General features: G+C 49.6%; 1 protein-coding gene across 4 annotated transcripts in view; it reads right to left on the bottom strand.

The window, feature by feature from the left end:
• Window positions 1-1,407: 1,407 nt before the first annotated feature.
• The window catches only part of EXOC6B (exocyst complex component 6B), a 299,395-nt gene continuing 287,878 nt past the window's right edge, over window positions 1,408-12,924 (bottom strand). For all 4 annotated transcript variants that reach the window (XM_064712101.1, XM_064712102.1, XM_064712103.1 and 1 more), the window contains 2 exons: window positions 12,749-12,861; window positions 1,408-5,725 (listed from right to left, as the gene is read on the bottom strand). In XM_064712101.1, coding sequence (XP_064568171.1) covers window positions 5,599-5,725; window positions 12,749-12,861 — 240 coding nt within the window. In that variant the 3' untranslated portion in view covers window positions 1,408-5,598. The remainder of the gene's footprint in view (window positions 5,726-12,748; window positions 12,862-12,924) is intronic.

The raw sequence follows: 12,924 nt of genomic DNA, 5'->3' as shown, positions 1-12,924 counted from the left end.
GCCCAGGGGAGCCACAGGGCCCTGCTGAGGTCTGGCCCCGCTCCGGGCACTGATCCAGGGCCTGGCCACACCCAGGGTGACATCGGTGACACTGCAGCATCCCAAATCCGTGCCCCAAAACCCACCCGTGCTGCACTCCCTGATCCAGGATGATCCAGCATCCACACATCCAGGACAGTCTGAGATCCACTGATCCAGGATTATCCAAGATTCATTGACCCAGGAAAGTCTGAGATCCATTGATCCATGCTGATCCAAGATCCATAGATCCAGGAAGGTCCAGGATCCTCTGTTCCCGGATGATCCAAGATCCACTGATCAAGGACAGTCTGAGATTCATTAATCCAAAATGACCTGAGATCCACTGATCAAGTACGATCTGGGATCCACAGATCCAGGATGATCCGAGATCTCTTCCCACCATCTCCCACCAAGGTCTCACAGTGCTGGGACTGAACACGTCCAATCCCCACATCTCCATCTCCCACCTGGAGCATCCCGAAATTCACCTGGAAAAGGGGATGGGGGTGACACAAAGGTCCTTATCCCAGGCACTGGGGGGATTCCTGGACTTTTGGGTCCTCCCTGGAGCTGCTGAGGGAGGACATGGAATTTTTTACCTTTTTTCCATTACCAGGAAATGCCCAGGAATATCCTGGTTAAATCCATGATTTTCCCAAATTCCCACTCTCCTTTTGCCCTCTCCTGTGGGGAAAGGCCCCTGGCAGAGGTGAAGTCACCAAAATCTCCAGGGAACATTTTCCTTCCCACTGTTCCAAATTAACATCTGGGAATCCCTGTCCCAGGATTTGCCAGAAACCACCAAGAATAAATGGCTGAAAAAGGGGATTTAGAGGAATTCATGGAATCCAAGCCATCCAGGAATCTTTGCCATCCCATGGATATTCCCTAAATCCTTCATCCTACACAAACCCCACATCATCTGCTTGAGCCATTCTATAAAATTTCCCCATCTCCAGAATCCTGGAATGGTTTGGGTGGAAAAGGGACCTTAAATCCCAACCAGTTCCACGGGCAGGGACAATTCCCACTGTCCCAGGTGGATCCAAGCCCCATTGTCCAACCTGGCCTTGGGCACTGCCAGGGATCCAGGGGCAGCCACAGCAAATCTGGGAATTCCAGCCCAGCCCCTCTCTGCCTTCCCAGGGAGGAATTTTTTGGTAGAAACCAATTAAAATCCCCCAAAATTTGGGCGAAACTTGGTCTCTGCTCAGGGCAATGAGGGAAGGTGGAATCCACCACTCATCCAGGGATTTTCTTGCCCCTGGATCCCCCATAAACCTAGGTGTTCCAGCAGCAGCCAGGTGTCCAAAGAGGATGTGGAATTTTATGGGATTCAGGGATCAGGTTTTTCCCGGGGATGCACAGAGCCAGACGAGTCGTTAATGAAACAGTTAAATGCTGTATTTGTTTAATTGGAATTACACCAGGATAAATGTCCAACATGCTAATTTCTAACAGAATTGAACCTGTAAACCATGCAGTCCTTTCTCTCCAACCATTCCAGCTCTTTTTCCTCTTGGAATCAGTAGCTCTGCTAGCGAGTTTTAAAGAAAACCAAAAAACAAACCAACAACAAAATTCCCTTTAAAGTTAAACCTAATTTGCTAAATTTCCCCCTTATTGTGCAACAACTTGTGCAAAAAAAGCTGTTTTCACCACTTCGGTTCCCAAAATCAGGTCCTTCCACCCCAAAATCAACGGGAAAAGGCAACCCCGGTGGACAGGGATGGGATGGGATCCATGGGATGAGATGGGATCCATGGGATGGGATGGGATGGGATGGGATGGGATGGGAGGGATGGGATGGGATGGGATGGGATGGGATGGGATGGGATGGGAGTGTGGGGGTCTTCCTGGTAAAACGGAATCTGAGGGATGAGCCAAGGCAGGGAGCAGCTTGGATAGGACAGGATTCCAGAGCTGCCCATGGAATTTTTGGGAAGCTGCAGGTGGGGATGGATCCCAGCTCTCTGGATTTGGGGAAAGCTTCCCAAATCCAGCCCTGGGGGCAAGAGAGGGGCTGGAGATTGCAGCAGCAGCTTTGGGGTGAAACAACCCCCCCTGCACCATCCCATAATTTTTGGGGTGAATCCCAGCCAATCCCGGTGTGTTCTGGTTGCTTCCCGCCGATCCACGGCGTTCCCAGTGGACAGCAGAGCTGGGATCATCCTGGGATGGGATTTATCTTCCCTTGGAGCTGCCAGCAGTGGGATAAATATGGAATTGTGCCAGGGGGGATACGCGGGGTCTCCAGCCCTGTGGAGCTGTAGGAAAAATGAGACAGAGATCCCAAAAATCCTGCGGGATCAAGGGACATAAACCCAACTGGAGTGTGGGATGGTGTTTGGATGCTCCAAACCCCTCCAAGGCCCCAAAAAGCACCAAACCCAACCCAGAAATAACATGAAAAGCCCAGCGGAGGCAGGAGACACCCAAGGGTGAGGAATCTCTGCCTGGGATTTGGGTCCTGGTTGGAATCTCTGCCTGGGATTTGGGTTCTGGTTGGAATTTGATCCCAAAACTTCGTCACAAGGGACGTGACAGCAGAGATGTCCCCAGAGCAGCCACAGCTCTGTCCCAGCCTCACTTCCAAGGAATTTGAGGCCACCACGACCCTTCCCACAGCTCCTGTCCGAAATTCCACCTTCCCCAAAGCAGCCAATTCTGGAGAAACCAACCCCAAAACAGCATCATCCCAACTCCTCCTGTCCCCATCCGAGCGGGAGCTGGGATTGGATCCGGAACAAAGTGCAAAAATCCCTGGGAGCAACTGGCTTGGACTCCAGCCCCAGGAATACTCAAAAAATCCCAGGAAAACCCCTCCTTTCCCACATCCCAGGGGCTGGTGGCTCAGGGAAAACATCCCATAGATGGGTTGGGCTGAAAATTCCCACTCTGGACACCTTTTATGGGATAATTCCCAACTCCTGGAATGCCTGACAACTCCTGAAGAAGGAAAGAAGCTTCTTGGAAAGCCAAATTTGAGTTTTAATATAATTTTTCCCCACTGCTGCTGGAATATATTTGCTGGAGATGGGAAAAATTATGGGATGATCCAATTTTCTTTTCTTAAAAAATAAAATCCACTAAGGAATGCTCAGTGGATGTGGAGCGAGGTGTGAGAACAGCATAATTCACTCTGGGAATCTGGAAATCTCGGATTTGGGTCGTGTCCCTGTTTCCCACCCCCCTTCTAAATTCCCTGCAGTGACTTTTCCCTCCTAAGCAATTCCATCCGTGTCGGAGGACACCCATCATTAGGAAGAGACTGAGAGGGGATTTGGGATGTCTTCCAGGGCCTTTTTTTTGGGGCAATCTGTTTAAAAGATTAATTTTGCTTGGAAGTGATGGAACATCTCTCAGAACAAAAAGTTAATTGGGACCAGAGTCCCAAAATCCCATTTTTCATCCCGGGCTCTGACTTGCGGTTCCGGCTCTTGACCTCCCGAGATCAGGAACTCCCAGAATCTCTCCCTTGGCCGGATTTGACTTCTCCAGCAGCAAATCCTGAGTGCCAGGAGCTGGTTTGGAGGATCCCAATCCTGGTTTTTCGAAAAAAAAAACCCTGAAGGAGCGAGGAAACCCATCCCAGGCTGCTTTTCCTGGAATCAGGGAGATGGGAAGGGGATCCAGCGTGGATTTGGGAAGGGTGGGAGCCACCTGGAACATCTGAAATTAGGTTTTGCTGGGGATTTTTTTGTGGGAATACCTCATGGAGGGCAATATAGCAGTGGAAAATGGAATTTCAGGATGGCAGCACAAAATTCCTTCCCTGTGTCCCGGGGTTTCTGCTCCCTCTCCATCCCACTCCCGGAATTCCCATCCCTTGTCCCTCTGGGTCGTTTCCAGAGGTGTCTCCAAAGCTGATCCCTTTCTGGCCACGCTGACTCCAACTTTCCTTCACCTGCTGCTTTTCCCATCATTCCTCTTCCATATCCCGACAGGAGGAGTTCACAAGGAACCCCCGATCCCTCTCCAAATCCAAGGAATTACAAATTTTCCCTCTTATTAATGAAAACAATCCCTTGGTCCCTGTAGCTGGAGATGGCTGGGACAGCCCAGGAGCTCCAGGGGGTCATTCCTGACCGTGTTCCCGTTTAATTTTGGGATGGAGCCAAAGGAACCTTCTCCAAATGAAAACCAACCCCAAAATATTGCTGAGGAGCAAGGCGGGAAGGAAAAACCTCTGGATTGGTGCATCCAGAGGGTTGGGAATGGGCACAGGAGCAGCAGCTCAGGGCTGCAACAACCACCAGGGAGATCGGAATTCCCTTTGAGGGTTTGGGAATGTGGCTGGATAATGTGAGGAACTAGAGGCAAGATGAGAAGGGCAAAAATCCCCCTCTGGAAGTGGAATCCTGGGATTAAATCCTGTTGGTGGCCACCTGGTTTGAGCAGAGGATTTCTGGGGACCTTCAGGACAGGGAGAATTTTATCCACAGGCACTTTGGAGCGCTGCTCCATGGGGAATCTCCCACCGCTCCAGGAGATTCCCACTGGTCCAGCTCCAAAACTTCCCAGGGAAGTTTTCCCCATGGAGCCATCAGCAGGAAAGGGAGGATGGGACACCAGCATGGCAAAGAGAGGGAAAATCCTTCCCTCTCTGGGAATCTGTCCCTCCTGGACACTGGGACATCCCAGTGTGCCTTCCTTCTATCCCTGTAGAGCATCCATCCTTCCTGCTCCCCATCCATGGATGTGTCCAGGAAATTCCCACTGGTCCAGGCCCAACCAGGGTGACTGAGGGAAGCTTTTCCCCATGGAGCCATCAGGAGCAGAGGGAGGATGGGACACCAGCATGGAAAACAGAGGGAAAAACCCCTCCTGGACACTGGGAGATCCCACTGTGCCTTCCCCTCATCCCTGTGAGCATCCATCCCTTCCCGTTCCCTATCCATGGATGTGTCCAGCAGCATCCCAGCCCCACAGTACTGCCACAGGACACATTCCCAGATTATCCTTCAGCTGTGCCTTCCCAAATCTGATCAAGGAGGCTGCTCCAAGCCTTTCTCCATGATCCCACAGCCCCTGGCAGGTCCTGAAGTGGAGCTCAGGGATGGTTATGGATATGTGGGAAAGGGTCACGATTCCAGGGATTTGCAGGCTAACATGGAAATCAGCCCGTGGAGGGGGAAAAGAGGAGAAAAAAACCCCTAGGAAATCCCTTTTCCTACCTAAATCCAAATCACAGGACACACTCAGGGTGACCCTCTTCCCTCTGCCCAGAGAACCCACGGCTCTTCCCAGATTTCTCAGTTTTCCAAGGGAATAAATTAACAGTAGGAAGGCAGGATGATCCCTTCAATTTGGCTTTGACAAAAACAAAAAACCCAGTCCGGGTGCGAACTTCTCCCAGGCTCCAAGAATTCCCATCACTTCCTAAACCCCTGAAAATAGGAGTTTATCCAGGAGACTCCTGCCACCACCTCTTTTTCCCAGGATTGTTCCACCGGGACCGTTTTGCCGTCGGGGGGGAGGCTCCGCGGAGACTTTCCAGGCGAATAAAAAAATACAAATCTTCTCTCCCAACGAGATTCCCGAAGTCCAGGCCACGGGATGGAGATCCCGAGCCCCTCAGGAGTGGTGGCTGTTGATGAGGCCACGCAGCTGCTTGGCCACGGTGTCGATCAACTTCTGCTTGTCCCGCTCGTTTTTCCGGAATTGGGCGAAAACGTTGTTTTTCCTGCTGGTGTCCCGCATCCTGCACGGAGCACAAACAGGTTATGGAACAGGGATTGGGAATATCCCGTGGTCTAAAAGGAGCACACGGAATTTCCAGGATCTACACAAATTTTTATTTTTAAATTTTCAGGCGTTTTTGCTTTAAACCCCTTTATTCCCAATCAACACCGCTTTGGGGTCTCTCCCTAATTCCCAAATGCAGGAAATCCTGAATCCTGCATGTGGATCCCTCTTCCAAGCAGGGATTTCTCCATCCCCACGTCATCTTCTGTGGTGGTGATGGAATTTGAGGAGGAAATTTGGAAATCAGCATGAAATCCACAGAATTAAGATTTTTTAATTAAAACTTGCGTGCACGAGATGCAGCTTTAGAGGAGGCTGGGAAGGTCTGGAGTTGTGAATTTAAATTTTATAAAGTATTCCAGGGAATCACGGAATGTTTGGGTTGGAAGGGACCTTAAATCCCATCCATTTCCAACCCCCTGCCATGGGGGTTGCCACTATCCCATTTTTCCCCGATGAATAAAAAATACAAATTATATAAATGTATATAATTTATATTAAATACAACATGGAATAATTCCCATTCCAGGAAGGAATCCAGCTGTTTGGAAGGAGCATGGTGTCTCCAGGAGGTCTCCATAAATCCAGAGCCCAGCAGAGCAGGAGGTGAGTTGGGGGCAAAGCTGGGAGGGGGTCATGCACTCCTGAATTCCCAAATCCATATTTTGGGGGGAACAAGGCTTGGGACACTTCCCAAGGGTGCTGAGAAGGGAAAAAAAATCCCACCAGGATCAACCTTCCAGCAGCTCCTGAAGGCACAACCTCCCAAAAATCCAACCTGCTGAGGCTCGGCTCTTCCAAATTATCCCAATTTGTAAAAGATTTTCTGGGCAAATCAGATCTGGCAGAGACTGAGGGCTTTGGATGCATCCCATAATCCCAGTTTTTGGCAGTGGGGACCTAAAGGAAGCACTGAAGTGACAAGGACACAGTGCTGATGATCCCTGGGAAGCTGGCACTGGATCATCCCGAGGGTCTGGAGTCAACTGAGTGTAATCCCAACCTCTCCAAACTTCTGGAACACAAACAAACATTCAAGGTTTTCCAGGCTTCAATCTCCTCGAAAGAGCCACAGGGAATCTGAAATGTTCCCAAAAACACCAGGCTTGGAACTGGGATCCAGGATAACAGCTTTATCCCAAAGGGAATTTACTGGGGTTACCAGAGACGGAGCTGCTCTCCCAACAGGAACAGGAGAGCTTGGAGCACTTCCAGTCATCAAAAAATTGGGATTTGTTTGTTTTTCCCTATTTCTCAGCCACAGAAGGCTGGCAGCTGCTCCTCCAGGAGAACCAGGGAGTGATTGTGCCAATGGGAAGTGGAGTTTGGAGTCACCCAGGTCCTGCTATCGAGGATTTGGGGATAATTATCCTCCCCTGGAGCCCCAAACAGCTCCAGGAGGTCTCCAAGCCCTTCTCCAGGAGGGCTGGGAGCTCTCAGGGTTCCAGAGGGACATCAGAGGTGCTGGAAGCTGATCTGTAATTTTGGAAAGCTCTTCCCAGCCCTTCCACACACCGGGAATTTGGAGCTTTTCCATCCCGGCACCTTTGGGGCCATCTCCCACCCTGTGGGACCTGCTCAAGTCCATGGAATGTTCTGGAAGCAGCGCACCCTCCGTGTGAGAAAACCTTGGGGTGTGTTGGGATGAGCTGGACGGATAAACCCCTGGATCAGGATGGAAAGGGATTGCAGCTGGAGCCCTGATCACCAAATAAACCCACAGAGATGGATCTGGAAAAGTCTGGGAGCTGCTGGGATCTCCAGACACCACGTGAAGGTGCAAGCACTGAGACATTAACTATTACTAATTAATTAAGCTGCCTACAGGACACAAAATCCTGCAGGATTTGGGATGGGCTGTGGAGATTCCCAGTTTTATTTCTCCGAGCAGAGCCTTGGAATAATTGGGAGCACCATTAACAAAACCAAGGAGGTGAATCTGGAAAAGTCTGGGAGCTGTTGGAATTTCCAGACACTGCATGAAGGTGCAAGCACTGAGACATTAAATATTATTAATTAATTAAGCTGCCTACAGGACATAAAATCCTGCAGGATTCAAGTTGGGCTGTGGAGATTCCCAGTTTTATTTCTCTTAAGCAGAGCCTTGGGATAACTGGGAGTGCCATTAACAAAACCCACAGAAGTGGATCTGGAAAAGTCTGGGAGCATCTGGGAGCTGCTGAGATCTCCAGACACCATGTGAGGGTGCAAGCACTGAGCTATTAATTAATCAAGAAACAGGGCAGAAAATCCTGCAGGATTTGGGATGGGCTGTGCAGATCCATGGGGTTTTTTCCCTGAGAAGAGCTTTGGGATAGCTGGGAGTGCCCACAACAAACCCACAGAAATGGATCTGAAAAAGTCTGGGAGCTGCTGGGATTTCCAGACACCATGTGAATGTGCAAACACTAAGCTACTAACTATTATTAATTAATTAAGATACAGGACATAAAATCCTGCAGGATTTGGGATGGGCTGTGCAGATCCATGGATTTTTTTCCCTGAGAAGAGCTTTGGAATTACTGGGAGTGCCCATAACAAAACCCACAGAGGTGGGTCTGGAAAAGTCTGGGAGCATCTGGGAGCTGCTGGAATCTCCAGACTCCACGTGAAGGTGCAAGCAGTGAAACATTAAATATGATGAATTAATTAAGCTGCCTACAGGACACAAAATCCTGCAGGATTTGGGATGGGCTGTGGAGATTCCCAGTTTTATTTCTCTTAAGCAGAGCCTCGGGATAACTGGGAGTGCCATTAACAAAACCCACAGAAGTGGATCTGGAAAAGTCTGGGAGCATCTGGGAGCTGCTGAGATCTCCAGACACCATGTGAGGGTGCAAGCACTGAGCTATTAATTAATCAAGAAACAGGGCAGAAAATCCTGCAGGATTCTTGTTGGGCTGTGTAGATCCATGGGGTGTTTTTCCTGAGCAGAGCTTTGGGATAACTGGGAATGTCATTAACAAAACCCACTGAGGTGGATCTGGAAAAGTCTGGGAGCTGCTGGGATTTCCAGACACCATGTGAATGTGCAAACACTAAGCTACTAACTATTATTAATTAATTAAGATACAGGACATAAAATCCTGCAGGATTTGGGATGGGCTGTGCAGATCCATGGGATTTTTTTCCCTGAGAAGAGCTTTGGAATTACTGGGAGTGCCCATAACAAAACCCACAGAGGTGGGTCTGGAAAAGTCTGGGAGCATCTGGGAGCTGCTGGAATCTCCAGACTCCACGTGAAGGTGCAAGCAGTGAAACATTAAATATGATGAATTAATTAAGCTGCCTACAGGACACAGAATCCTGCAGGATTTGGGATGGGCTGTGCAGCTCCCCAGTTTTATTTCTCCGAGCAGAGCCTCGGGATAACCGCGGGCTTGGAAGCCGGTCCCAGGATTAGGAGTGAAAGGAAGGGAAAGGCGAGCTCGGCGCTGTCCCCACCCCTGTCAACAAACACCACCTCGGAGAGAGCCGAGCTTTGTCTCAATTAATCCGGGAGGGGAAGAAAGCAGCGCGGTAAAAGCTCCTCTTTTAGCTCTAATTAGTGCATTTGGGAGGATCGGGTTGCGCAGGGCCCCGCTCCAGAGGCACTTTGCATTTCCAGCGTTTCGGGCTCCATTGAGAGCGGACAATCGGGGCCCTGCCAGGTGAGGGTGAAAGCCCGAGCGAGCGCATACTTACACCCGGGATATCCTGGGAGAGACACAGACACCGGGGTGATAAGGGACACAGATAACCAGGAGAACAGGTTACAGGCTGAGCCGGCCCCGCTCAGAATTCCCCCCGGGATTCCCGGCGGGATGGGAGGCAGAGGATGTGCCTAGAGCGAGGAGCCTCGGGAGAGCTGGTGGGGGATGGACAGAGACCCCTCCGAGGGGATCCCTGGGAATGTCCAAAGCCAGGATGGACACTGGGGCTTGGAGCAGTCTGGGATGGTGGGAGGTGTCCCTGCCATGGATGGGAGAGGGAATGGGATGATCCTTAAGGTTCCTTCCAACACAACCCATTCCAGAATTCTGCAGTCCCTCTGCTCTGGGAGAGCTGGGAATTTTCCCCTGGAGAAGGGAAAAACCCAGGGAATCCTCAGAGTCCCTGGAGGGGCTCCAGGAGAGCTGCAGAGGGACTGGGGACAAGGCCTGCAGGGACAGGAGCCAGGGAATGGCTCCCACTGGGAAAGGGGAGATTGGGCTGGGATCTTGGCAAGGAATTGCTGGCTGGGAGGGTGGGCAGGGGCTGGGCTGGAATTCCCAGATTTGCTGTGGCTGCCCCTGGATCCCTGGCAGTGCCCAAGGCCAGGTTGGACATTGGGGCTTGGATCCACCTGGGACAGTGGGAGGTGTCCCTGCCCATGGATGTGTTGGGAATGGGATGATCCTTAAGGTTCCTTCTAATCCAAACCATCCCAGGATTTTATGACTTTATGAAATGAGCCAGGCTGGGGTTTGGTGACATTTTAACACCACTGAGTGCAGAGCTGCCCTCCTGCTGTCCCACCGCCTTCCCAGCCTCTGCCACGATCCCACCTCACTGCCTGCCTCAATTCCCCAGCTCTCCCAGATGCTGCATGGCCAAACTCCCAGATTTTGGGTGTCCCTTTATTTTAGCAGTTTGCTGCTAGCTCTGAATAAACCTCTCACTTTCCCACCTCGGACGCTGGGTTATGAATTCCCTGTGTGTCACAGAATTATCCCGGCTGGAAGAGCCCTCTAAGGTCACCAAATCCAACCATCCCCAGCATTTCCACACCCATTCCTGACCCACGGCCCCAAATAACCCAGGGATAACACAACCCATAAAATACCAGTCTAAAAACAACGCCATGAGGTGTAAAAGTCCTTTAAGTTCAGTTTAGTCCCTGTGTCCCTCACTGGTGCCCTCGGGGTGTCCTGGGGTGCTGTGACATCCGTCCTTCTCCTCTGGTGGAGAGGAGCTGGACCATGGTGACACAGAGGGAGCCACAAAGTTCACAAACACCCCAAGGTCGCTCACAGAATCAGAGATCCAGGGAATAATTTGGGTGGGAAGGGATCTTTAAAGCCCATCCAGTGCCACCCCCATGGCACCACTGTCCCAGGGTGTTCCAACCCCATCCCAACCCAGCCTTGGGCACTTCCAGGGATGCAGCTGGGGTTGGATTAACCATGGAATCAGAGCATGAGGGGCAGTTTGAGGTGATTTGGGGTCTCTCCTTCTCCTCAAGGAGGAGGTGACAAGTTTAGGGATGGGGCCACATTTCCAGAAGAACATTCAAGGCCCCAGGATCCCAGGAAGTGTCCAAGGCCAGGTTGGACAGGGCTTGGAGCAGCCTGGGACAGTGGGAGGTGTCCTGCCCATGGAACAGGATGGGCTTTAAGGTCCCTTTCCCACCCAAACCATTCCACGATTCCATGAGGATCCCCTCCTGCCCTCTCCTCCGTGCAGGACCCAGCACTGCAGCGCCCGTGCCAGGAGCCGCTCGGAAAACGCTAAATTCCCATTTTTTGGCTCGTTCTCTGTCCCACCAGCTGGAAAACGACCTGGGAGGTCTGCTGGGAGCAGGAGCAGAGTGGATCCTTCCCAAGCCAGCTTGGAGCTGGACCAGCGGAGATCATCTGGGAGACCCACCACGGGCAAGGGTGACAGGCAAAGCAAATCCCGCTTTTCCTGAGGCAAATCCCGCAGCGCTCCCAGGACTGGCAGAGCCCCCCAGGAGCCACCCCAGAGCCCCGGGCGCTGTTCCCGGCACCGCTCCAGGGTTTGGGATGGAGCCGTGCGGAGCATGAGAACGACGGCCCTCAAAGGATGGATTGAGGGAGCCCCGAAAGGCTCCTCCGGCCCCATGGAACCGGGATCGGGGCTCTCCGGGAACCCCACGCGAGGGAGGCGGGAGAAACGGGAATAAATTAGAATAGAAAGAAATGGAAATGAAAATGTAGGGGTGGGTAGAAATAGAAAGAAATAGAGATACAAACAGAGGAATCGAAATAAATTGAAATATAAAAACATATAAATATGGAAGTATGGAAATATAGAAATTTAGATAAAAATACAGAAGCAGAAATAAATAGGAAATAAAATACAGAAATAAAAATAGAAATAAAGAGAACTATAGAAATAAAAAATCAAAAGTATAGAAATATAGAAATATAGAAATGTAGAAATTTAGATAAAAATACAGAAGCAGAAATAGATAGAAAATAAAATATAGAAATAGAAATAAAATAGAAATAAAATACAGAAATAGAAATGAAAAGAGAAATAAATAGAACTATAGAAATAAAAAGAAATAAAAGTATAGAAATATAGAAATAAAGTTATACAGAAATGTAGAAATAAAATACAGAAATAGAAATAAATATAGAAATAGAAATGAATTTTAAAATAAATACATAGAAATATAAATATAGAACTGTGGAAATAAATGGAAATAAAAATACAGAAATAGGAATAAATATAGAATTAAATAGAAATAAATATAAACAGAAATACATAAATAAAATTCAAAATATAGAAATAGAAATGAAAATAGAAATAAAAAGAAATAGAAATGCAGAAATACAGAAATAGAATGGAATAAAACAGAATTTTCTAGAGTGGATATTCTCAGGTGGAAGGGAATCAACGTGATCCAACTGCTCGACCACTTCATGTCCAAAAGTTGTTCATGGCATTGCCCAAACACTGAAAAATTCTGGATAGCCACTCCTGCCTGCAGCCCAGCACATTTTAAAGGATTTTGGTGCTGTAGTTTCATCTTTAAAGTGAAATTTTCTGGTAGGACAAGAAAAACTGCTTAAGAGCCAATAAAAAGAAGGACCCGTAGCCAAGCCATTGGATTTGGATAATGTGGGATTCGGGTCAATGGGATAAAATGGGATTTTTCCATCTGAGCTCCCTCTGTCCACCCAGGGCCGAGACCTTTGCTCACAGGGATGGAAAGAGCTGCTAAAGCACGATGGGGGTGGAAATTCTCCTGGGATTTGGGAGTCACACTCACTTTTCCAGCAGGATGAGGGCTGTGGTGGGGTTCACACGAAGGTACTTGCATGTGGGCTGTCCGTAGTCGGCCAAATATGTCGACCAATCCCACTGGATGAACAGATCCAGGAGCTGGAAAGGAAAAACAAATGGGGTTTGAAAAAGCTGGAAGAGGCAGCAGGTGTTTCCCTGGAA

Source organism: Zonotrichia leucophrys, chromosome 4 (assembly GCF_028769735.1).
Source record: "Zonotrichia leucophrys gambelii isolate GWCS_2022_RI chromosome 4, RI_Zleu_2.0, whole genome shotgun sequence".
NCBI classification, from domain to species: Eukaryota; Metazoa; Chordata; class Aves; order Passeriformes; family Passerellidae; genus Zonotrichia; species Zonotrichia leucophrys.
This window is presented reverse-complemented; position numbering and strand designations above follow the sequence as displayed.